This window comes from Entelurus aequoreus, linkage group LG05 (assembly GCF_033978785.1).
Source record: "Entelurus aequoreus isolate RoL-2023_Sb linkage group LG05, RoL_Eaeq_v1.1, whole genome shotgun sequence".
NCBI lineage: Eukaryota > Metazoa > Chordata > Actinopteri > Syngnathiformes > Syngnathidae > Entelurus > Entelurus aequoreus.
The window spans coordinates 51,062,622-51,086,072 of NC_084735.1; the positions used below are offsets into that span (position 1 = coordinate 51,062,622).

The 23,451-nt window shown below is 38.8% G+C and overlaps 1 protein-coding gene across 2 annotated transcripts in view; it reads left to right on the forward strand.

The window, feature by feature from the left end:
• The window catches only part of mark4a (MAP/microtubule affinity-regulating kinase 4a), a 116,567-nt gene that overhangs the window by 82,019 nt on the left and 11,097 nt on the right, over positions 1-23,451 (forward strand). Inside the window, exons 8-16 of one of the 2 annotated variants that reach the window (XM_062048334.1) lie at positions 6,427-6,663; positions 10,545-10,664; positions 12,949-13,048; positions 13,182-13,291; positions 14,999-15,185; positions 18,442-18,653; positions 18,959-19,062; positions 20,266-20,550; positions 22,267-22,349. In XM_062048334.1, the coding sequence (XP_061904318.1) occupies positions 6,427-6,663; positions 10,545-10,664; positions 12,949-13,048; positions 13,182-13,291; positions 14,999-15,185; positions 18,442-18,653; positions 18,959-19,062; positions 20,266-20,550; positions 22,267-22,349 (1,438 nt within the window). The remainder of the gene's footprint in view (positions 1-6,426; positions 6,664-10,544; positions 10,665-12,948; positions 13,049-13,181; positions 13,292-14,998; positions 15,186-18,441; positions 18,654-18,958; positions 19,063-20,265; positions 20,551-22,266; positions 22,350-23,451) is intronic. The other variant, XM_062048333.1, reaches the window with a different exon arrangement.

Below are 23,451 nucleotides of genomic sequence, written 5' to 3' on the forward strand. Positions count from 1 at the left end.
TAAAGCAGTCACAGTAACAACTAAATGTTATGTTATCACTGCACCTTAATACTAATCTGAACACAGAAGTGAAGCATCACCCACCTCTGAACGACGTGCGCAGCAGGCGTTTGCTGCGAAGATGTTGTCTCTTCTCATGGCGAAAAATAGTCCTTTCTTGTTGGGAGAACAATTTGCGTTGGCTCTGAACCTGATATTTCCATAACGTAGACTTTATTTTATCCATTTCTGCTCGCTTGTGGCTCATCAGTAGCAAGTGAACTGCGGCCAGGTCCCCCCCACCACGGCAAAATGCAAATCCTAAACCAGGAATACAGATTCTGCATTTCTACAAAATACAAAATCTGGCAAGACACCAACGCACTGCGGGCAATTATTTCCTTTTTTTTTTTTTTTTTTTTTTTTTTTTTCAATAAAAGCGTGTTTGTCCTTTTTGTGTTGAGCTGTTTAAAAAGCATAGTGTTTAAAACACATTTCATTAAAACAAATTAATTGTCCAGTCATGGTGTTAAAACCTGAAAATTATCTGTCAAGGGTGCACTTGTTTTATGAGGAAAAATCTATCTGCTATTATCGCGATTAATTGTAAGTTAACTATGAACAAATGCGATTAATTGTGATTAAACATCATTTGACAGCCCTGATTAGGTGGCGACTTGTCCAGAGTGTACCCTACCTACCCCCCGAGTGCAGCTGGTATAGGCTCCAGCTCCCCCGTGACCCCAAAAGGGCCAAACGGTAGAAAATGGATGGATGGATAGATATGCTTGGGTCCCTTTTTTCAGGAACATTAATTTTAAAAAAAAACACAAGAATGTCTGATAGAATGCTAAAAACACTATTACAGACCACCTCAAAAAACAGAATGGATTTTTTTTATTTTTCTATTGAATGAGACACCCAGAATGTACATGAAAATAAAGAATGTGGGATTTACAATATTAACTCTGAACGATAAAACACTGAATATCAACATTATATGAAAATACAACAAACACAGCAAAATATGAACGCCAAGGGTAAAAAACACAGACAATCTGATATGATATCACTTTTCTGCAGAACTTTGTTGTAAAAATCTGCTTCCGCGTCTGGCCTCGACACCCGCGTTTCAGGCTGCATGTATGGATGTATTATTGTTGCAAAATAATTTGCAAACGCATATCTCAATCTGTGCGCGTGTTATCCAATTCACATGTCTATGTACAAATGTGTGTGTCTGTATATCAATCTCTGTGTGTAATCAGATCTTAAAAGTGTGTCTTTTAAGTTTTCTGTCCGTATTAAGATTTGTTTATGTGTAAAAAATATCTCTGTCTGTATTTCGATTGGCATGAGAGTAAAAAAAAAAAAAATGTGTGTGTGCGTTTTTAGACATGTTTGAAGCAGAAAACCTCTATTGGCTGTCTTTTTACACGTTACTTTTGCAACACTTCTGCCGTGATCGAGTTGTAAGTCTGTACAGCGATTTGAAGGTTTAAAAATGATTTTTCTGTAACTCCCCCTTGCCTGTCCTATACCCTCCACTAGTCGGCGCCTTGCAGCCACTCACACTCACACTGTTGGCATTGATGCTAAAAACAATGAACTTTCCATCACTTGCTGTAAAAAATGTCATGTTTTAGCAGTAACTTAGTGGTCAGAAGTATTTTTGTACTCCAATAAGCAGAGGTGTGGACTTGAGTCACATGACTTGGACTCAAGTCAGACTCGAGTCATGAATTTGATGACTTTAGACTTGACTTGACAAAATGTAAAGAGACTTGCAACTCGACTTGGACTTTAACATCAATGACTTGTGACTTCACTTGGACTTGGGCCTTTTGACTTGACATGACTCGCTACTTTCCCTAAAACCCAACGATTAAAAAGTTATTTAGGAGCGCTCCGTATCTTCCATTGTGTACGTGGATGTGTCTGTCAGCGTGTGTGTGTCTGTCAGAATGTGTGTCTATCAGTGTGTGTGCTCTCAGTACAACAGCCAATCAAATTAGATCCACGTTGTTTTCATCCCACAGCATTCATCCAATCAAATTGCAGAACAACCAATGAAGAATATTATTGCTCTCAAACAACGCGCCAGTGAGGAAAAAAGACGCCAAAGATAGTTTCGTTCGGGTATTAAAACTACGACTTGGTCAACAAAAAACGAATTGCAACAACTTCCAACTTTGTTCGACATTTGAATTTGCAAACAGAACGGTAAATTTTGAATGTAAGCTAAAGTTTATTGGCTAAGTAACGTAACCTTTTTTGCTGTGTAGTTAAATCAGTGAGGCTGTAAACTCACTGCTAACGTTATAACCATAGACATCTTTTAAGTAGACGCAGCATCGAGCACTACTGCCTACTGGCGCTGACGAGACGCGGGGGCGCCATCTTGGAGTGGTGATCCGCTCCACTCAGTGCAATTCATTTGGCAGGAGCAATGAACTGTCAACGCATTTAATTAATCTTACCTCACTGAATACCACTGATTTTCACACGTTTTTTTGTCATACTTGTAGCTATGATTAAGGACACATGTTTTGACGTCTTTTATTATTCATAGTTTGCTTAACAGTAATAGAATATTCTTATACGCTATTAGTGACCAGATGTCAGAGATCAAAACTGGGAATATAATCCCAGAGAAGCGGGAAAAAACGGTCAGCTATTTTTAAGTTTAAGAAAAAATATGATTAGGTTATATAAACATGCAAATATTATAAATAAACAATGTATGAATACATTAGATATCTATATATCTTAGGGACCTATAGACTGTGTCTCTGTTGCTGCAGCAGCAGAGAGTTTATTCTGTCTTGTCACTTTGTATTGATATTTTGTATTACATTCTTCCCTTAAATGATCATGTTTACAGTGATTGTTTTATAAGTATTTTTTATGTATGTCGCTTTGGATAAAAGCGTCTGCCAAATACTTAACCATTAAACATATATAAACACCTGAAGGTCTCACTGGATTCAGAATAAAACCAAATTCTGTTTTATCCAACAATGTTAGTACCGTATTTCCCGCACTATAAGGCGCACCGGATTATAAAGCGCACCTTCAATGAATGACATATTTTAAAACTTTGTTCATATATAAGGCGCACCACATTATAAGGCGCATAGAATAGACGCTACAGTAGAGGCTGGGGTTACGTTATGCATCCATTACATGGAGCTGCGCTAAAGGGAATGTCAACAAAACAAATGGTGATTGTACTGACACTTCTACTTGCTGCTCTCTGTTCAACAACCCACTGTTCGAGTTTGTCAACCAACTGTAGCCATCTCGCTTTGTTCCCTCTGAAACTCTGTTTAGTCTTCTTTACTTGGCGCAGGTCATCATGTTGCTTCCTCCACTTCCGCACCATTCGTTAATGTTAAATTCTCTCGCTGCTGCTCTATTCCCGTGTTCTACTGCGTGACTGAGCGCCTTGAGTTTAAACTCTGCGTCGTAAGCGTGTCTCTTAATAGGAGCCATTTTCTGGTCTTTACATAAAGTTTAGGTCTCACAACTACGGGAATTAATTTTCCCCCATAGAAGAAGAAGTTCTTCTTTTACGGGGGAAAATGAATTCCTGTAGTTGCGAGACCTAAACTGTAGAAGAAGAAGTTTTTCTTCTAGGGTAATCAGCCGCCGACTTCATTTTCCCCCGTAGACACTTCTTCTTCTACGGTAAGCAGCCGTAGAAGGGGGAAAATTAAGTTGGCGTAGTTACCGTAGTTGCGAGACCTGTTGTGGCTCAATATTGGTCCATATATAAGGCTCACCGGATTATAAGGCGCACTGTCAGCTTTTGAGGAAATTAGAGGTTTTTAGGTGCGCCTTACAGTGCGGACAATACGGTATTTGAATATTGTTACTTGAAGACTTATTCCTGGTTACAATTATACTGTTAGGAAAGTATTGTCTTATACTTTGCCTAAAATGAGAACACATCATAATCAGTGGAACCTGGTGAATTTTGTTTTAGGTGGGGCTGAAAGTTTGTCAACCAAACCCATGTAGGGGCGTCATCCTCCCCCAGAAGATTTATTTGTGATTTTCACATACAAATATTGATGATCTTTGCTCCTTCTCAACTCTGTGGTAATATTATTTTCACAAAATACAACCAAAAGTATGTTAATGTTAAATCTTACTTGTGAAAAGTAATCCCCCGATTCCTATTTTCAACAGTCCACTCGTTTGAGCAGAAAAATGCTGAACACCAGCCCGGCATCTTTGATTTCTACCTGTCAACTGTCAGTTTAGGCTGCGCGCCGGCCCCTCATCACCACTTCAAGATGGCAGACGAATTGCTCACGTCACAGCAGCCAATGCTGCGTCTACTTATAAGATGTCTATGGTTATAACGTCATTGCAAACACTACAATCTGTTGCGTCCACTGCAGTTCCCTACCTTCTTCATACTTTTTGTCAAGTGATTTTTTTAAGCAGGGTTGCATGAGGTACCTATACATAACGTTACGTTAGTCAATGTATCACACACAGTAACGTAACGTTAGACAGCGGTCAGCAGCACCGCTTATTTTAGCCACCTACAAAAAGACAAACATAGATAAATAAAGGTCAGTTAAAATGTATACTATATTAAGAATATGTGTACATATTGCATAGGGCCCTGACATCTAAAAAGTACAACTCTGTTCATTGTTATGTTCATGTATTTATTATGTTTTTCATTTGTACGCACACATAAACACACATACAGTATGAGATGAGATCAATGAGATAAGGTAAGAACAGGATAGAAACTGCTGTGGAACTAGTTACAATACAATATGCCATGGAAATACAATGTTAACACTTTTGTGCAAATAAGTACAGTTGTATTTGTTTTTTCAAATGTGTTTATTCTGTAAAGGAATGAGTTAAATGTTTAAAATGACTGGTTAATAGTGCTATTATGAAGTGCAATGTCAGCACTATTTTTTTCCCTGCAATTTCAAATGCACTTGTTTTAATAAATAAATACAGCGTTTTAAAAGCAAACACAATCTGTGTAAATATATTAGTCTGTGGTTAAAAAGACTTGAAAGGACTCGAAACTCAAAATGCAGGACTTGGGACTTGACTTGAGACTTTCCAGTCTTGCCTTTGGACTTGACTCTGGACTTGCCTGTTTTGACTCGGGACTTGACTCGAGACTTGAGGGCAAAGACTTGAGACTTACTTGTGACTTGCAAAACAATGACTTGGTCCTACCTCTGCCAATAAGTTATCATTAGTTATGTAGCAGCCAAAATTATTGCATTTGCTCCGTCGGAGGGTGGGGCTCTTCCCCATGGCTTATTACCAGTCCAACATGACTAAAACCTCTCCAGGGAGGCATCCTGACCAAATGACCGAACCACTTCATCTGGCTCCTCTCAACTTAATTCCTCCCGAATGGCAGCGCTTCTCACAATCGCCCTATCTCTACAAATGGACGAAAACCAGGTTAACAAACTGCCGTATGTTAAAAAAAAATCCTTCTCTGGTCAAAATCACAACTAAATTTGCAAGCAATGCTAAAGGAAATGAAGACTCACCTATTTCACCTTTAAAGCAATCTTAAAAAAAACACACGCCGACAATGCTCCATTTACATGCTGTGACCTGCAAATTATAATGTATAGCGATATTGTTATTGTAGGAGCTAACACAGAAGAACTACTGCATAGTGATACAAGGCCTTGCTAACAGGGCCTCAGCCTACTACTAATAGCCAAGAGGCATGCTAGTTACTGGAATTACTGCTGCTGCTAAATCACCTTTGAGTTTGGAAAAGTTTGAAACTAATGAATTCCATACGCTACTCGCTACAAATCCGGGGCGACTGAATCAATGGGCATACTCAACTCGCTGACAATGCTAGGAAGATGTTTGCATTTTTTATCTGAGGATTATGCTAAATTTACCAGCTAATTGGGAAGCGTGTATCTTGTGCCGAAAGATACAACCATCCCATCAGTAGACATCCCAGTGAGAGCGGACATTTAAGTGACTGTTTTGTTGGAATTTTGTTGTCTAGTGCTACATGATGGTTTAGTGTTTCGCAAAACCAGCAGTATGCTAACAAATTCTTAATCATTGTCCATTCTCTTTATGTATGTGGTCAGAATCATAAGTAAATGTGCCAGGAATGACTAATTTCTGCAATGTCAACAACCCCTTATGTCGAGGTGATTCAGGCTATTCAAGGAATGTCGACTTAAACGGGTTCCACTGTATCTGTTTTAGCCAACCCCTCCTCCTTCCCATATGGCTCAACGTGCTTCCTTTTTTTTCCTCCATTACAATTCCCGTTCTGTCTTCTCTCTTAATCTGATTCCACTTTCCCCTCCCTCATCCTATTATCTTCTCTTTGTTGTTCCCTGAGCATTGCCATTCTCGAGCCTTTCTCCTCTCCCACTCCTAACTCCTCTTCCTCTGCATCAATTTACACAGGCGGAGAACCTCCTGCTGGATGCCGACGCCAATATCAAGATTGCCGATTTCGGTTTCAGCAATGAGTTCACTCTGGGCAACAAGCTGGACACGTTCTGTGGCTCACCGCCCTACGCTGCCCCCGAGCTTTTTCAGGGGAAGAAGTATGACGGACCGGAGGTGGATGTGTGGAGTCTCGGAGTTATCCTGTACACGCTGGTCAGCGGCTCCCTGCCTTTTGATGGCCAGAACCTAAAGGCAAGTGGATGGGGAGGGGCGACTGTGGGTCGATCTGTATAGACAAGGGGTAGAATTATGGGTGTAAAGCAAAAGCGGTAACGACAGTAAGGATTTTGTAAGTTTACCCCCTTTTAGTTTTTAGTTTAGTCTTTATTTGAAGGGACAATGCACAGAAACATTAAGCTCAAAAACAGATATGTTCTGTACCAGATTATAGCTAAATAGCTAATTTCCATCTGCAGTCCCTGGCTACCTAAATTAAAGGGATACACAAATCATGCGATAAAATTATAACAATAAAATCATACTATAGCATGTTATCAAATTAAGAAAACTCATAAAATGTCCTTTCATTGACACATACTTATTATTCAATGCAACCACACCTCATTTACATTATAACACAGACAATACATGCTCTTGTTCACATCTGTCATCATTTGTAGAACACAACCATGATTTTAACAGACCCACCTCACAGTTTACAAAAAAATGCTCTCATGGATAAATATAATACACAAGATAAGAGTAGTGCATTATTTTTGTGGTAGGTTTTTGTGCTATACAGAGTTAGGAATAGACTCGTTGGGCAATCATAAAATGGGTATGGGACCTTTAGGGGCACTTTCTTCCCAAAAGTATATCACAAAGGAATTCAGGCCTATCTATTTTTACTGAAAAAAGGCCATGGACTCAGGAAAGGACTTACCCTTAAAAGTCACGGTACCCCAAAAGGTCCCTAATGTACACAAAGAGTCTGAGAGCCAGGCCAGGGCACCTTTGGGTGCATTCACGTAACCCCATTTATCATTAGGGCCACTTCAGACTTCGTAGATATTTAGAAAATCTAATTGATTAGGGTTAGGGTTGAGGGAAAAATAGAAAAAAACGACCTTCTAACCCAACTGTGAGAGAGAAATATAAATTAAAAAACACAAAAAATGTGTCCATGTAAACAATGGATTTGTAATTTCAATCAACCAAGGTTTAGATCAGAGTGGAGAAATGTTGCACACATAAACACAGCTGTATTGACTATGACTTGAAACGACTCGAAAATATTGAGACTTCACTCAACTTGTCTTGACTTTATACTTGGGATTAAAGACCTGAGACTCACATAAGACTTGCAAAAACACTGATTTACTCACGCATGCGGGTTTCTGCTACTGGTATGATGAGAGCTAAACGCAATTTTTAAGTTGGAAAGACAGCTGATTGATGTGAGAGTGGAATGATTAGACAGCGATGAACCAATAAGGATGTTAGTTAGTTTACCAGAAAATCCCTCATATCTTTAAAATAACTTTACACATCAAGGTGATTTCCTCAGGCTGCAGATTAGGCCCCATACTGCCTGAGAGTTCCTTACGGTGCGTTGCCACCAGTTTTGGTTGCACTAGCAACCAGACACAATGTCTATCCACTCCTCTGCTGGATGCACAGTAAAAACTTCCTAATAAAAAGCTTGCTGTTAGTCTTAGGTTTATAGCAATAAATCTTTAAATAATCCTTAAAGCTCTTGGCTTCAAGCCGTCATCTTCCCAGGCAATGAATCACGTAGCAGCAGAGGGGGAAGAAAATGTGGAAAAACTCTCCTTTTCTCAGCGCTTTTACTTTGTTACTCAGTATTTTATTTTGATGTTCTTGTGTGGTTGCGCTTGTGTGTGTGTTTGTGTACGTGCGTATATACAGTATATATATATATATATATATATATATATATATATATATATATATATATATATATATATATATATATATATATATATATATATATATATATATATATATTGTATATATATATATATATATATATATATATATATATATATATATATATATATATATATTGTATATATATATATATATATATATATATATATATATATATATATATATATATATACATATATATATACACATACATATATATATATATATATATATTTTTTTTTTTATATATATATATACATAGTCATTTTATTATTTATTTTGATATTTTTTATTAATTTGTTAATTAATTTACATTTTATTGTCATTATTTTCACAATTGAACAAAGCCTAAACCAAAGATCAGCGCCTCCAGGACAGATACATGGGTTTTTTTTGTGATTCTTGAATTTGCGGTAGCTTAATCAGAAAGTTTTGGAAAAAGTTGGAATTTTTTTGGAGGGGGGCCATACTTTTTTCAATAACATTGAATCAAATTGTGATTTTATGAATTTTTTAATCAATGTTTTAGCTGTTCCTTGTAAGCTTAACCTAAAAAAGCATACGATTTCAACAAAAATTGAAAAACTAATACTGTATAGATGTTTTACTCGTTGTTTACTGCACAGATTTAAAAGTAGACACTCGATGGCAATAAAAGCACATACTCAGAGATCGTTGTCAAAGTATTGTACTGTTTTAATTATAACTAATAATAGTAGTAATTCATTATAATTACAGAAACCCAACCCAAGGCTTCCTTATCACAGACATTTTTAAGACATGTTTAAGTTTATTTTACATTTGAAAAGTGTTTCTCCATCTTTAATATTAATTTATGTGCCAACATATTTACCCTCGCACGTAAAGAGCATTTGAAAATGATATATTGCATTGAAAACGATATATTGCGGTAATTTTTGTTGGTAAATGAGAAACGATGACAGATTATCATTGTACTTCAACATCTCAAACATGTAAATGTGGCCTCTTTGTGAGGTCATCATTACAAATGACAATATTTTCTTAATTGCCTTACCCTTGTTAAATAAAGTCCAGATAAATATATAATTGTATGTAAACTAGGGACTCACGACGCCGGTGTATTGCCAAATGTTTACATACTACATTACCCAGAAGGCTTAGCGATTTATATAGGAATAGGAACCAGATCTGAGCTGTGCGGGAGGTCAACAGTTATGCCGTTTGAACAATAAAGAGTTGATATATTGTTACATGTTGTTGTTAATGCTTCATCTACACAAGAAACACACTTACGTTTTGGTTAGACAGTTAACCTGTGCATGTGAGTGCCACTCAGAGACAAATTTGATTGCCGAAATTATGCTGATTTGCCAAAATATGTGGGCATAGTTGCGAGGCCGTGCATAATTTGCAGGTATTGGTTGAATTTGCGTGAATTGGCACGATTGCAACATTGTGATTTCCTGGAGGGACTGAAAGATGACTCATATAAGTAACAGGACTGAAAATAACAGGAATGAGTGTTTAGCATAGAATTAGCAACGACATGAAATATAGCCACATGGCATTTACGCTTATAGCATGTTGACACTGAGCACATTTAAGTGATCAAGAAAAGTATATTATAAATAAACAAAATATATCATATATTAATTTAAATAATAGGACTGTGATTATAATTCAGCCCCACACACTTGTCATAGTTGAAATATCATCAAATATACAGAAAACTAAATGAGTGAAGTTACTTTTGGCCTTTCAATGATCCTGTGGACTATGTGACTTGTGGAATATTGCACATTTTTCTGAGGGGGTAAAGTGTTTGGGTAACAGGACTGAGTGAAAACCCAAGAACATGACTGAAGTGGAATTTTAACTAATGTGTTTTGTGTTTTTGTTGTTAAAAACTGTAGGTAACACAAATATGGAAAAAATATATAACATTTCTAAAAGATTTACCGTAGATATTATATTTCTTGGTAAAGTCAAATTTTAGGAAACAGAGACAGGCAAAAGATGCAATTTTTACAATTTGCATTAAGATCAATGTTACTGAGATTGTGCTTAATATTTTTTTGTTATTTACAGTAAAATTTATTGTGCATTTATACATTTTATTACATGGTAGAAAATCAATGGAAATGTCCATTTATGTCCCACTGAAGCTTGAAAATGTTCAGCATGTGTAACTTGGCCAACAGGAGCTGAGGGAGCGTGTGCTGAGGGGAAAGTACCGTGTGCCCTTTTACATGTCCACAGACTGTGAAGGCATCCTTCGCCGATTCCTGGTGCTCAATCCCTCCAAACGCTGCACCCTAGAGGTGAGGAAGACCCCAAATAGACAGTAGACAGTCTGTCTCGTGTATGATTCAAACCAAGCTGACATTATTCTACTCAGTATTCTTGCAAAGTGTATACTGTTTATCAAAGTGTACATTTTTAAATGGCTTTTTTCATTGTCTATCCATCCATCTTCTGCCGCTTATCTGAGGTTGGGTCGTGGGGGCAGCAGCCTAAGCAGAGAAGCCCAGACTACCTTCTCCCAAGCCCCTTTGTCTAGGACCTCCCAGGGGATCCCAAGGCACTCCCAGGCCAGCTGGGAGACATAGTCTGCCCAGCGTGTCCTGGGTCTTCCCCGTAGCCTCGTACCGGCCTGACGTGCCCTAAACACCTCCACAAAGAGGCGTCAGGGGGGCATCCTGACCAGATGCCTGAACCAACTCATGTGGCCCCTCTCAATGTGGAAGAGCAGTGGCTTTACTCTTAATTCCTGCAGCCACCAAACCAAATCACCGCAACACCCTGACTGCGCCTACAAATTATGTCCATAAAAGTTATAAGCAGAATCAGTGAAAAAGGGCAGCCTTGGCGGAGTCCATCCGTCCCTGGAAAGGGTCAGACTTACTGCCGACAATGCGGACCAAGCTCTGACACTGATCATATTTTTAGCGGACTGCCACAATCAGATGGTTAGGAACCCCATACTCTCTGAGCACTCCCCACAGGAATTCCCGGGGGACACAGTATAATGCCTTCTCCAAGTCTACAATGTACATGTAGACCGGTTTGGAAAACTCCCATGCAACCTCGAGGACCCTGCCGAGAGTAAAGAGGTGGTCTACAGTTCCACGGCCAAGACGAAAACCACACTGTTGCTCCTGAATCCATGGTTCGACTATCCGGCATAGCCGCTTCTTTAGTACACCTGAATAGACCTTACCGGGAGGGCTGAGGATTGTGATCCCATGATAGTTGAAGCACACGCTCCGGTTCCCCTTCTTAAATAGAGGAACCACCACCCCGGTCTGCAAATCCAGAGGCACTTCCCCCAATGTTTCATCAACCAAGACAGCCCAACAGCATCCAAAGTCTTAAGGAACTCCGGGCGGATCTCATGCACCCCTTGGGGCAAAACCACAGAGGAGCTCTTTAAATACCTTGGCAACCTCTGCCTCAGAAATGGGAGAGCCCAAAACAGATTCTCCAGGCACTGCTTCTTCATAGGAAGACGCGCAGGTGGGATTGAGGAGGTCCTCGAAGTATTTCCCCCACCGATCCCCAACATCCCTAATTGAGGTCAGCAGCACACTATACCCACCATACATGGTGTTGACGGTGGTGTTGACGTGGATGGTGGTCCAGAATCGTTTCGAAGCCGTCCGGAAGTTGGTTTCCATGGCTTTACCAAACTCTTCTAATGTTCAGGTTTTTGCCTCTTCGGCCGCCAAAGCCACACCCCCCATGAGCTAAAAGGACCCTATAGGACTCCTTCTTCAGCTTGATGGCATCGAACACCAGCGGGTTCTGGGAATACCGCCACAACAGGCACCAACCACCTTGTGACCCCAGCTCCGATCGGCTGGCTTGACAATAGAGGCATGGAACATGGTCCACTCGGACTCAATGTCCAGCACCTCCCTCGTGACATGTTTGAAGTTCTTATGGAGGTGGGAATTGAAACTCTCTCTGACAGGAGACTGTCCTAGACCCTCCCAGCAGACCCTCACAATGCGTTTGGGTCTGCCAGATCTGACCGGAATCCTCCCCCACCATCAGAGCCAACTCACCACAAGGTGGTAATTGGTTGGAAGCTTCAGATCGGACTGCCAAGGGCCCTGCCATCGGCTGCCACCCAGCTCACAAAGCACCCGACCTCTATACACCCTCCTATGAGTGGTGAGCCCATTAGAGGGGGGACCTGGTCATTCGGCTCCACCTCAAGGCCTGGCTCAAGAGGGGGGCCCCGATGGTCCGTATCCGGGCGAGGGAATTCTGGATCCTTGTTTGTGTCTTTTCATAGAAGTCTTTAAAGTGCTCTTTGTCTGGTCCCCCATTTAGGATCTATTTGTCTTGGGAGGGCATAGAAGCCCCAAGGACAACATAGCTCCTAGGATCATTGGGACACTCAAACTCCTCTACCACGATAAGGTGGCAGCTCATTGTATTTTGCTTCATTATTCTTTTCTTTTTTTTTAGCTGTGCTTCAATTATTATTGTCCTTTACACTGTATTGCTGCTACTTGAGCATTAACTACCCTGAGAGAACGCTTAAGGGATCAATTCCGTTCTATCTAATCAAATCCAATCTACTCTACGTCTTTACAGCAAGTCATGAAGGACAAGTGGATAAATTCAGGGTATGAGGGTGAGGACCTAAAGCCCCATATAGAACCCGTTGAGGACTACAGCGACGCCGCCCGCATCGGTGAGTCAACCGGGCCAGTGTCAATGTGGCTTCTATGGCGGCTGTACTGGGGATTGTATTGCTGACAGAACATAATCAATGTTGTCTCCACCCAAGATGATTTATAAGTCTTTGTACTGTTTGTGTGCCTTAGAGGTGATGGTCGGCATGGGCTTCACCCCTGAGGAAATCAAGGACTCTCTGCTCAATCAGAAATACAATGAAGTCACAGCCACATACTTACTGCTGGGCCGCAAAGGCGATGTGAGTTGTATACATTTACACCCCAAAAATGATTCTTATACTATATATGTCCTCTCCAGTGGACAATTTGCTTTTCTCCTGTTAGAGTTACCATTTTGGAAAAAAATAGCCCTGTTATGCAAACCACAAATGTCCACTAAAAGGGTGCTGGGGAGTGATTCATGTCAGTTTTTCAGGTGATCTGATCATCTGCAGAGGTGGGTAATAACTAGGGCTGCAGCTATTGATTATTTTAATAATCGTGTAATCTATTTAATAACTTGTTTGATTAATCTAGTAATAGTAGTAAACACTCTTTATATATTCAATGCGTATTTTAGGAAAACTAGTTAACATTAACAACAAATGTTCTTCGAACCATAACCTTCATGTTTTATTTCTGATAAATTCACTTTTTAACATATGTGCATTAATAAAAATATATGTGCTGTTTGCCACCACACAAATAACGACTCACCACTCATGTGAGCTCTATTACAGCGACTGTGTGGAAACTTTGTCCTTGGATTTAAAGTTTGTTTTATACATTTTTATTAGTTACACTTATTAAAGGATTAATTAAAGCAACATCATATACATCTATATAATGTAAATCTATAAATAACAGGGCTAATGTCAGCTAGTACATTAAAAACATATACAACTTGCTACAACATGTTATGTTTAGTTGGAAGTGGAATTCATGTCACTATTTACAGCGTGCAGTATAAGTGTGGTGATGTTACTGCCAGGCTCTGTTTGATTGGTGAAATGGAGTCAAACATCACTGATTCTTATGTTGGATTGGTGAAACAGAGTCATTTGACAATGCTCACTGGAAGAGGTCTCTAAAACGAGCCAAAATCATGTGTCTTTGCCGTCGACAAGTCGCCACCTCATCGCAAGAAGAGGATAAAAAATTAAGGACATTAAAAATAAAACATTTTTAAAACATAATATCTATGGATAAGTCTGAAGCTACTGAAAGATTTGAAGCTCTTAAAGTTTAAAAAATAAATCATATAAGACTTATTTATAACACTTATGAGTTAATGATAATAGTAAGTTGTTTTTTTTTACCAAAATAAAAAATACTGTACTTATCTTAAATCGTTATGTATATGATAGGTCCAAAGTTGTTGAAAAATTTAAAGCGTTGAAATTTTAAAAATATATACGTATAGCGCTTTTTGGAGTGCGTCCGTTTTTCATCGCTTGGGAGGCTCAACATAGTTTTAAATTAGGTATACTCAAGGGTTAAGTAAATATAATGGATTAAATGTGTGTGTGCATAGCTTGGCAGAGGGGTCGTTACTGCTATCTTGTCGGTTGCAAAAAAGAAAATTAAGTCGTTCTGCAAGGTAAGGCTGTCATCTTTTCCACGAGTGAAGTCAGTCTGCATCACAGACGCCGCCGGTGGTCATACAGCCGTTTAGCTGGTTAGGTTACTACTACTACTACTGGTTAGGTTACAGTGACTGATATAAGTATTTGATCCCTTGCTGATGCCCCCTTACAAAGAAACCAACAACTATCATTGTTTTGTTACTGTAGGTTGAGAAGTCGTGTCCAAACTTTACACGAGTAAACTGTTTTGCTTCCACATTTTTTTTTTGCCAACTTTTTTTGTTGTTATTATTATCATGAGATCCCACACAAAAATCTCAGAATTGATTTTGGTCATTCAAGGACCTTTCTTTCAAATGTATGTATTTCACATCATTTAAGGAGGGCAGCGAGGCCCGTTCAGCCAGTACGCTGTCCTTGGCAAGAGTGAGACCCAGTCCTATTACCAACGGAACCAACAAACACTCTTCAACAACTGGCTCCTCATCCTCTTCCACATCCTCCTCACATAGCAAGACACAGCGCAGTGCCTCCACTTACCACCGGCAGCGACGACATAGCGACTTCTGTGAGTATCTACTCTTAAAGGCCTACTGAAATGAAATTGTCTTATTTAAACGGGGATAGCATGTCCATTCTATGTGTCATACTTGATCATTTCGCGATATTGCCATATTTTTGCTGAAAGGATTTAGTAGAGAACATCGACGATAAAGTTTGCAACTTTTGGTCGCTGATTAAAAAAGCCTTGCCTGTACCGGAAGTAGCGTGACGTCACCGGTTGTGGAGCGCCTCACATCTGCACATTGTTTACAATCATGGCCACCAGCAGCGAGAGCGATTCGGTCCGAGAAAGCGACGATTACCCCATTAATTTGAGCGAGGATGAAAGATTCGTGGATGAGGAAAGTGAGAGTGAAGGATAAGAGGGCAGTGGAAGCGATTCAGATAGGCAAGATGCTGTGAGAGGCGGGTGGGACCTGATATTCAGCTGGGAATGACTAAAACAGTAAATAAACACAAGACATATATATACTCTATTAGCCACAACACAACCAGGCTTATATTTAATATGCCACAAAATTAATCCGCATAACAAACACCTCCCCCCTCCCGTCTATATAACCCACCAATACAAATCAAACACCCGCACAACACACTCAATCCCACAGCCCAAAGTACCGTTCACCTCCGTAAAGTTCATACAGCACATATATTTCCCCAAAGTTACGTACGTGACATGCGCATAGCGGCACGCACGTACGGGCAAGCGATCAAATGTTTGGAAGCCAAAGCTGCGTACTCACGGTAGCGCGTCTGCTATCCAACTCAAAGTCCTCCTGGTTGTGTTGCTGTAGCCAGCCGCTAATACACCGATCCCACCTACAGCTTTCTTCTTTGCTGTCTTCATTGTTCATTAAACAAATTGCAAAAGATTCACCAACACAGATGTCCAGAATACTGTGGAATTTTGCGATGAAAACAGACAACTTAATAGCTGGCCACAATGGTGTCCCAAAATGTCCGCACAATCCGTGACATCACGCGCAAACGTCATCATACCGAGACGTTTTCAGCAGAATATTTTGCGGGAAATTTAAAATTGCACTTTACTAATCTAACCCGGCCGTATTGGCATGTGTTGCAATGTTAAGATTTCATCATTGATATATAAACTATCAGACTGCGTGGTCGGTAGTAGTGGGTTTCAGTAGGCCTTTAACCTCCTACTTTTAAAGTCTTACAGTTACTCTGTCCACTTTTTGAATGATTTGGTTTTCAACTAAAATGTTCTTCAAAATGTTGTCATTCATATGTATTTCATAATGTTTTCTGCATGTGAAACTATAATTGTTCTCTATAAATGTGTTTGTTGTTCATATTTTTGGTGTACGGAATGGATAAATAGAATTTACATATTTTCTTATGGGGAAAAATAGCTATGTTTTCCCACAATATGATTTTGGACCTTTCGGAACAGAATACCAACAAAAATCAAGGTACCACTGTAATACTGTTCACATAGAATATTGCTTTTTTTTGTTGTTGTGCTTATCGCTTTAATAGCATCCCTGTGAGACAAAATGGTCTACCAAACACAAAATCACTGATTTATGATACAATAGAACCCACTTATGTTGACAACCAGTCTATGTAGCTATGTGGTTTTATTGATGAAAAATGCCTGTTTAAGTTGATGTCAACATACATGGTTGACCACATTTGTCGATACCAAATTCGAGACCAAAGGCGTTATTTTGTATGAAAAATGGGTCCGTTTATGTCAGCATATGTTGTTGTATTTTTCACTTTATCATCATCGTTGACAACAGTGACATAACTGCTCGCTAGTTACACAGCATTAAACCCTGCAAATTCAGTAAGGACGTTCTGTTCAGTCCAAAATAAACGTAATAACCGTATAAATGTTCATATATTCCCATTTAGATGAAGAATGACTCATTAACCTGAATTCTATCACAAAAATGCATCCATTTATAATTGTTTATAGATTGTTAGCTACTGGAAGAAAGTTTTACTGTCACTGTGGTCCAGACATACAACACAAATATCACAAAATTATTACAGCAGCTCTGTTAGATAAGAATATAAAAGTATCAATTTATGTCCATCATCCAGTCCAAGGGTCATCAACATTAACTGCTTCCTCTGTAACTATTCCCCTCACAAAGCTCTAACTAGCCTTACTATCAACATTTTTACAGGTGTCTTAATATATCAATAAAACAGGTATCAAAATATATCGGCTTACATCTATTCTAAAATCTTTGAGTCGCACGACGGCAATTACTGGCATATTCCAGGACAGGAACTAAAACACTAAACACAGGCAAACACAGGCAAACACCAACAAACGCAAAATAAGGCACGGCCTGTTATAACCAGCCGTGACAAATATAAGCACTCTGATTCAAGCAGGCCTGCAGCTGGACAGCCAGTTAACATCTAAATGGCATCCAATAAACACACTAGGTTGGTCATTTCTTGTATTTTAGCCAAGTAATTTAGAAAATGTAAACATGGTAGGAGCTAGCAGCTACACAACAGCTAAGCAGACAATTCCACACAAGCTACACACACAAAATAAGTGTCCTAAATTGAACAATATTGCAGCCTCAAACACAAAATGTGTCAGTACAAACACGCATCAAATATTTATAGTTGCATATTACTTGTAGATAAAAAGCCTCCAAAGCAGAAGCTTATCAGAAAGTATCCAGTAACAAACGTGTTCGCATCATTCAACTTACTGCATCTACTACTGTATGCTAAATTAATTATTGTGGCCACAAGGTGTTGCCAAAAAAAACTATTACCACTCCTCTTCAACTTAATTAGGGATGGCATGAGTTCCAGACTGTTCATAATAAATAGGTTAGTGCTATTCATACCTACAATTGGTCTTTGTTTGACTAATTTCTCTTGATTAAGCCATTAAGCCATTAAGATGTTATGGTTTGTAAAGCCCTTTGAGTCTTTAAGAGCTATATGAATAAATTGTGCTTGTGGTTGATTGACTTTCTAACATTCTACACTACAAAATCATACAAATATGTCTGATTCGTGTGGATACCGTATTGGATCAATATCAGTATTGGCCAATTGTCAGGACCCCAGTAGTCGTATCATATCAGAAGTAACATCCCTAGTAATTTTCCCTACTTTGAGATGTATCAATATTACAACATTGTTATATTTTATGTTGCCTGGACTCCTTTTATAAGCAACTGTAGGCTGCTGATGCAGAATACTCCTTATATGCGTCCCTGTATGTCTGTGCACTGCTGTCCTCCACAACAAAGGCGGCCCCTCCATGCCCGTCATGCACCCCAAACGGAGCCCCACGAGCACAGGCGAGAGAGAGCTGCGAGAGGGACGAATGCCTTCACGTAAAGCTAGTTGCAGCGTGATGGGAAGCCACAGCCTCCCTCCGTCCAGCCCGATGGTCAGCAGCGCCAACAACCCCAACAAGTCAGAGATCCCAGACCGCCGCAAAGACATGACCGCCACCACAGTAAGTATTTTTTTGTTTCTTTTTTAATTAAACACAGTAAATTTTATACCATAGGATGCAATAAGTATGTGCCCCCATGCAAGGGTATAAACAGTTTATAAGTTCATGGTTAGCTTATTTTAATAGATTCCCAAATAGATAACAAAATTCGTACAAGCGACACACTAACTACTCTAAATTATATCCGAGTATTGTGTGTTAAGAAGATATGCTATTATAGGATAAAATAAAGTCCACTACAAAAAATGTGTAATGTATATCGTTACTTGGCACGTGTGACCGAGTATTTGCTTCTCACTTTAAAGAACAACATCCCTGGAAGTGCCATGACCCGCCGGAATACATACGTTTGCACGGATCGTTCAGGTGCTGACAGACACTCTCTCCTGCAGAATGGCAAAGACAACAGGTAACACTTTGTTGGTGGTCTTTCAATCTTAATCTTAGTTTGCACTGTCATTAGGGATGGGTACCGAATTCGGTACTTTTATAGGTACTGACCAAATTCCGTTGGTACTACAGGGTGCCGTTTCACCTAAAATTGAAAGGTACCGTATTTTTGTACCTTCCTTGCACGTGGCATCACGTCCGGTTGCAGATTTGGCACCGGTTCAAGCACTTGGCGTGAAAACCATAGTTATATCTATGGGGGAAACAGGCAATCAAGATCTCAGAGCGGACTCGGTCAAAATGTCTTAGCTTAATGTTAAAATGTTCCATGCCAACAAAGCAAGACGGTGCTTGAAAGTAGAGTAAGGCTATATTTATTAAAATGTGCTAGCTCGATGCTAATTAAATTGAATATGCCATACACATGCTAACTATTAGCATGTTTAGGAAATTTCAACACCTCCAAATGTGGTAATCCAATCTGTAACTAGGATGTATGTTACAACAGCTTCTATGTAATAAGCAGGGGTTGGGCATTTTTTGGGGATCTGGGCGATTCCGGTTCCTCCTTTTAATTCTGGTTCCCAACAATTATTGATTCTCGATTCTGATTTGTTTAAGAGACAAGGTAAAACATGTACTATGTTCACAGGGCTATTTTCAACCAGTATACAAATGTCAATCCTTTCAACTTGAATATATGTTAAGAAGTTTCTTTCCACAGGAGTACACATTCACAAAGTTTTGCTTATTTGTGAAAATATCATACAACATTTACAAACATCCTGTTGTTTATGTGTTAGTGTTAAGGATGTTCCAATCAGGGTTTTATGCTGCCGATTCCGATCATCCCTAAATGAAATTGGCCAATATTGATCACATGTATGAACTGTACATTTCAATATTTATATTATTTTACATAAATATTAATATTATTATATTTATAGTTATTGCTATTGACAGTATAACAATATCAACACAATATTTAAACTAGTTTCTTTTTTTCTTTTATTACACACAATTGTTTGATCAAAACAAAGTCAATAGTACATAATAACTGAACAAAAACAAAATATTACACAAATCTGATTCAACTGTGAAAATCCTTAGTTGAAGACAGCCCTAGCGTTAGCGCAGGTGATTAATAACAAAAATAAGCATATTAATCATGTACGAACACAGCTAATTCCCACAATTTGTGCTTTCTCTTAATTAACTGCAGCTCTTTGAGCCACCGCTTGCCTGCAGCCTCTCCCTCCACACTCAGCATTTCCGGGGCCGGAGCTGCATCTTCCTCCTCTTCTTCAGACCGGTGCCGCCTGACCCGGGGTTCCACAATCCGCAGTACCTTTCACGGGGGGCAGCTGAGGGACCGTGGCCCTCCCATCTACTCGGCTCCGCCCACTTCACCCACCCTGTCCCACCATGATGCCAGCCCGTTGCCCCATGCTCGCACCAGGGCGACGTCCAACCTCTTCACCAAGCTGACCTCCAAACTCACTCGCAGGTAGCTTGCGTGGTGACATCATGACGACATAGACTCTTGACGTGTTTGACATGATTTTATCTTCTAAAAACCAATACTGTATTTAATGTCTAGTGTTGATATATTTTCACATGCGATCAGTCCGGGAATATCACATCGAGATATTTAAAATCAATGAAGTTCTGTTTTACGAAGGTTACATAAGTTCCTGTTAAACAGCATAAAACCTACAAAAATCTGGTTCTAATTTAGTAAGCTAAATATTTTTAACCAAAGAGAAACTATGTCTATTTTCTCATCTTATTCTCTGCTCTCTGAAACAGTAATGAATTTTATTTTGTGCTAAACTACTTTGATTATGCAGTGATGAAGTAAGTAAAAAGGGGTTCAAATAAATAAAGAACAAAAGAAATTGGTTTTATCATTTTAATTAAATAAAAGGTATGTAGTTACATAAATAAATATAAATTAATTAATAAAGAAAGTACATCAAATTAAAAAAAAAAAAAGAAGTAAAAACTGACAGAAACATTGTCTGATATACAGGGTATGCCTAAAGTCTGGACATACACACAATATACATACATTACATAAAAGATAATTATTAGAAAATATTAATACTAATGTATTATTTGAAGATATAGTCATCCATCGCCACATCAAGCTTTGTAATTTGCGGCTTCACTCTATCACAATTTTTTAAAGCATATTCTGAGTATATTTGGCCTAAATTTAGCATTTTCAAGTTAAATGAAATAATTAAATGAACTTAGAATATCAATACTACAGTAGCATTGCCCATTACATGAGACCAAACCAATCAAGAGTGCGCTGTTCATGTATTGTGGCCACAGATTGGCTAAGCCAAAGGCAGCATTGAGTCCAAACTTTTTGGGTATAAAGGTGTGATTGTTATTTTATGTCTTGAGTGCTCTCATAATGTTAAAAACTGGATTTAGAAGGGTGTTTTTTATACTATAGCAATTAAAAGATTAGATTTCTATTTTAATAATTCCTACTTCACAGAAATTATTTTACCACGGTCTGGCCCAGAACCAATTAAACGGATGAACCAGGGGTTTACTGTATTTAAAATTTAAAATAAATACATTTTAAAATAAATACAATCACTTCAAATGAAATATATTAAAATTAATAACAAAATGTTTTTGTTATTTCATACTGCGTATTTGAATTACCGGTATGTGTGACTTTCATAATAATTTTGTTATATACGCATTTTTGCGGACATGTCCAGACTTGATTTATGTGTTAACAATTTCAGAGTTCCTGAATCTTTCACTGAAAAATAACACATTTGTCAGTTATTTAAAATGAATTTGGAGGTTTGTTCCAAATGTAACTTTGTAATATTACCATGCAACAGTGTGAAAGGGTCTTCTGTTCAACTTGAGTTCAAGCGTTCTCAATGCTTATTAGAATGTTTATTCATATTGTAAGTGCGTCTGTGGCCTGGGATTATTGTCTGTTCCCCTCTTCCTCGCAGTCGTCATAATCACATATGACTAATCTAATCAAACCTCAGCTTTATCCTTGCCACTCAGCTCCTGTGCCACGCTCTCCTCCACAACTTGCTCTCCGGCAATTCAATTATTGCTCTTGTATCTCCTGACACCCACCCCCATCCCCCCACGCCCAACCACCACTCTTACCCCATATTCCCTTTCTTTCTTCTCCATTGTATCTTATTCTGCTGTCCTACTGTCATGGCACCAGGGTCAACCTTGACCCGTCCAAGCGCCAGGGCTCAAACAAATCAGTGTCGGGTTGCACTCTACCCCAAGGATCAAAAACCGTTAGTAAGTTCCAGTGTGTCTTATTTCTTGTGTGCCTGCGATGCTTCATCATCTGCTTGGTCACACGGGAGTTACGTCAGTCTGTGAACACTTGACTTCTTTTCATCCGTCTGTCTACTAATTTTTGCTCCTCTTTATGATTTTATTTATTATATTATTTCTGTCCTTTTTTTGCACACTTTTGGTTTCAAGCATGTTTTAAGTTCCTTATGTGTATTGTTGTCGACTGTCAAGACAATGCCAATATGAGTTTTCACACTTCTATCATTCAATTTCTACATGTCTACTCTGGTATCACTGAACACTTAAAGGGAATTTTGCCTAAAACAATCATTATGAAAGACATGACGATAGATGTTAATTTTTTTAAAATTCTAAATATTGAATAAATGCGATCAAAAGTCCGCTTAAATTGAGCCTAGGGGAGCAGCTTAATTCTTCCTATAAGCCCCTAAAAAACATCCAAACGTCTCCATTAAGGTTTTATATACATGATGTAAGTCTATATGTAGTGTAGTAACGGGCAAATTTATAATAACATCTATTTTGGGGTATTTGTATCATTTTAAGCATACGCGGCGCATTGATTTAAAAAACGCATCACAAAGTTAGCTCTTTTTTTTTCTTCATCACTAATTATTACTCACTGGAGACTTCATGAGAGCCAACAAACTTAATTAAACATCACTTACTGTATAAAGTCTGCTGTTATAAGGATGTTGACTGCTAGGATGTTCATATATTCCCATTTAGATGAAGAATGACTCAATCCTCGTAAAGAAACAATGAGTATGGGGGGGACCAAGCTTCTTTTTGTGTCGTTCTCGCCAGTTCCGGGTCCTAAATAGCTGTCAAAGTTGACCAACTTGTCGGAGTATGTCCTCAGTCATCTACTTTCCAGGTGATTTATGAACAACAATAAACTTCCAAGGAGCAGGGAGGCGAGGAAATAGCAGACCACTCGATGATGTAAACATAGGGACAAACGGTAGTCATCACGTCGCCGCTAAAAATAGTTTGTCTGCGTTAATGCTTATAATAACAATATCACTAATACTTGATCAATATTCAAGTCTCGAAATGTAAATGGAGTATTGTTGGCATG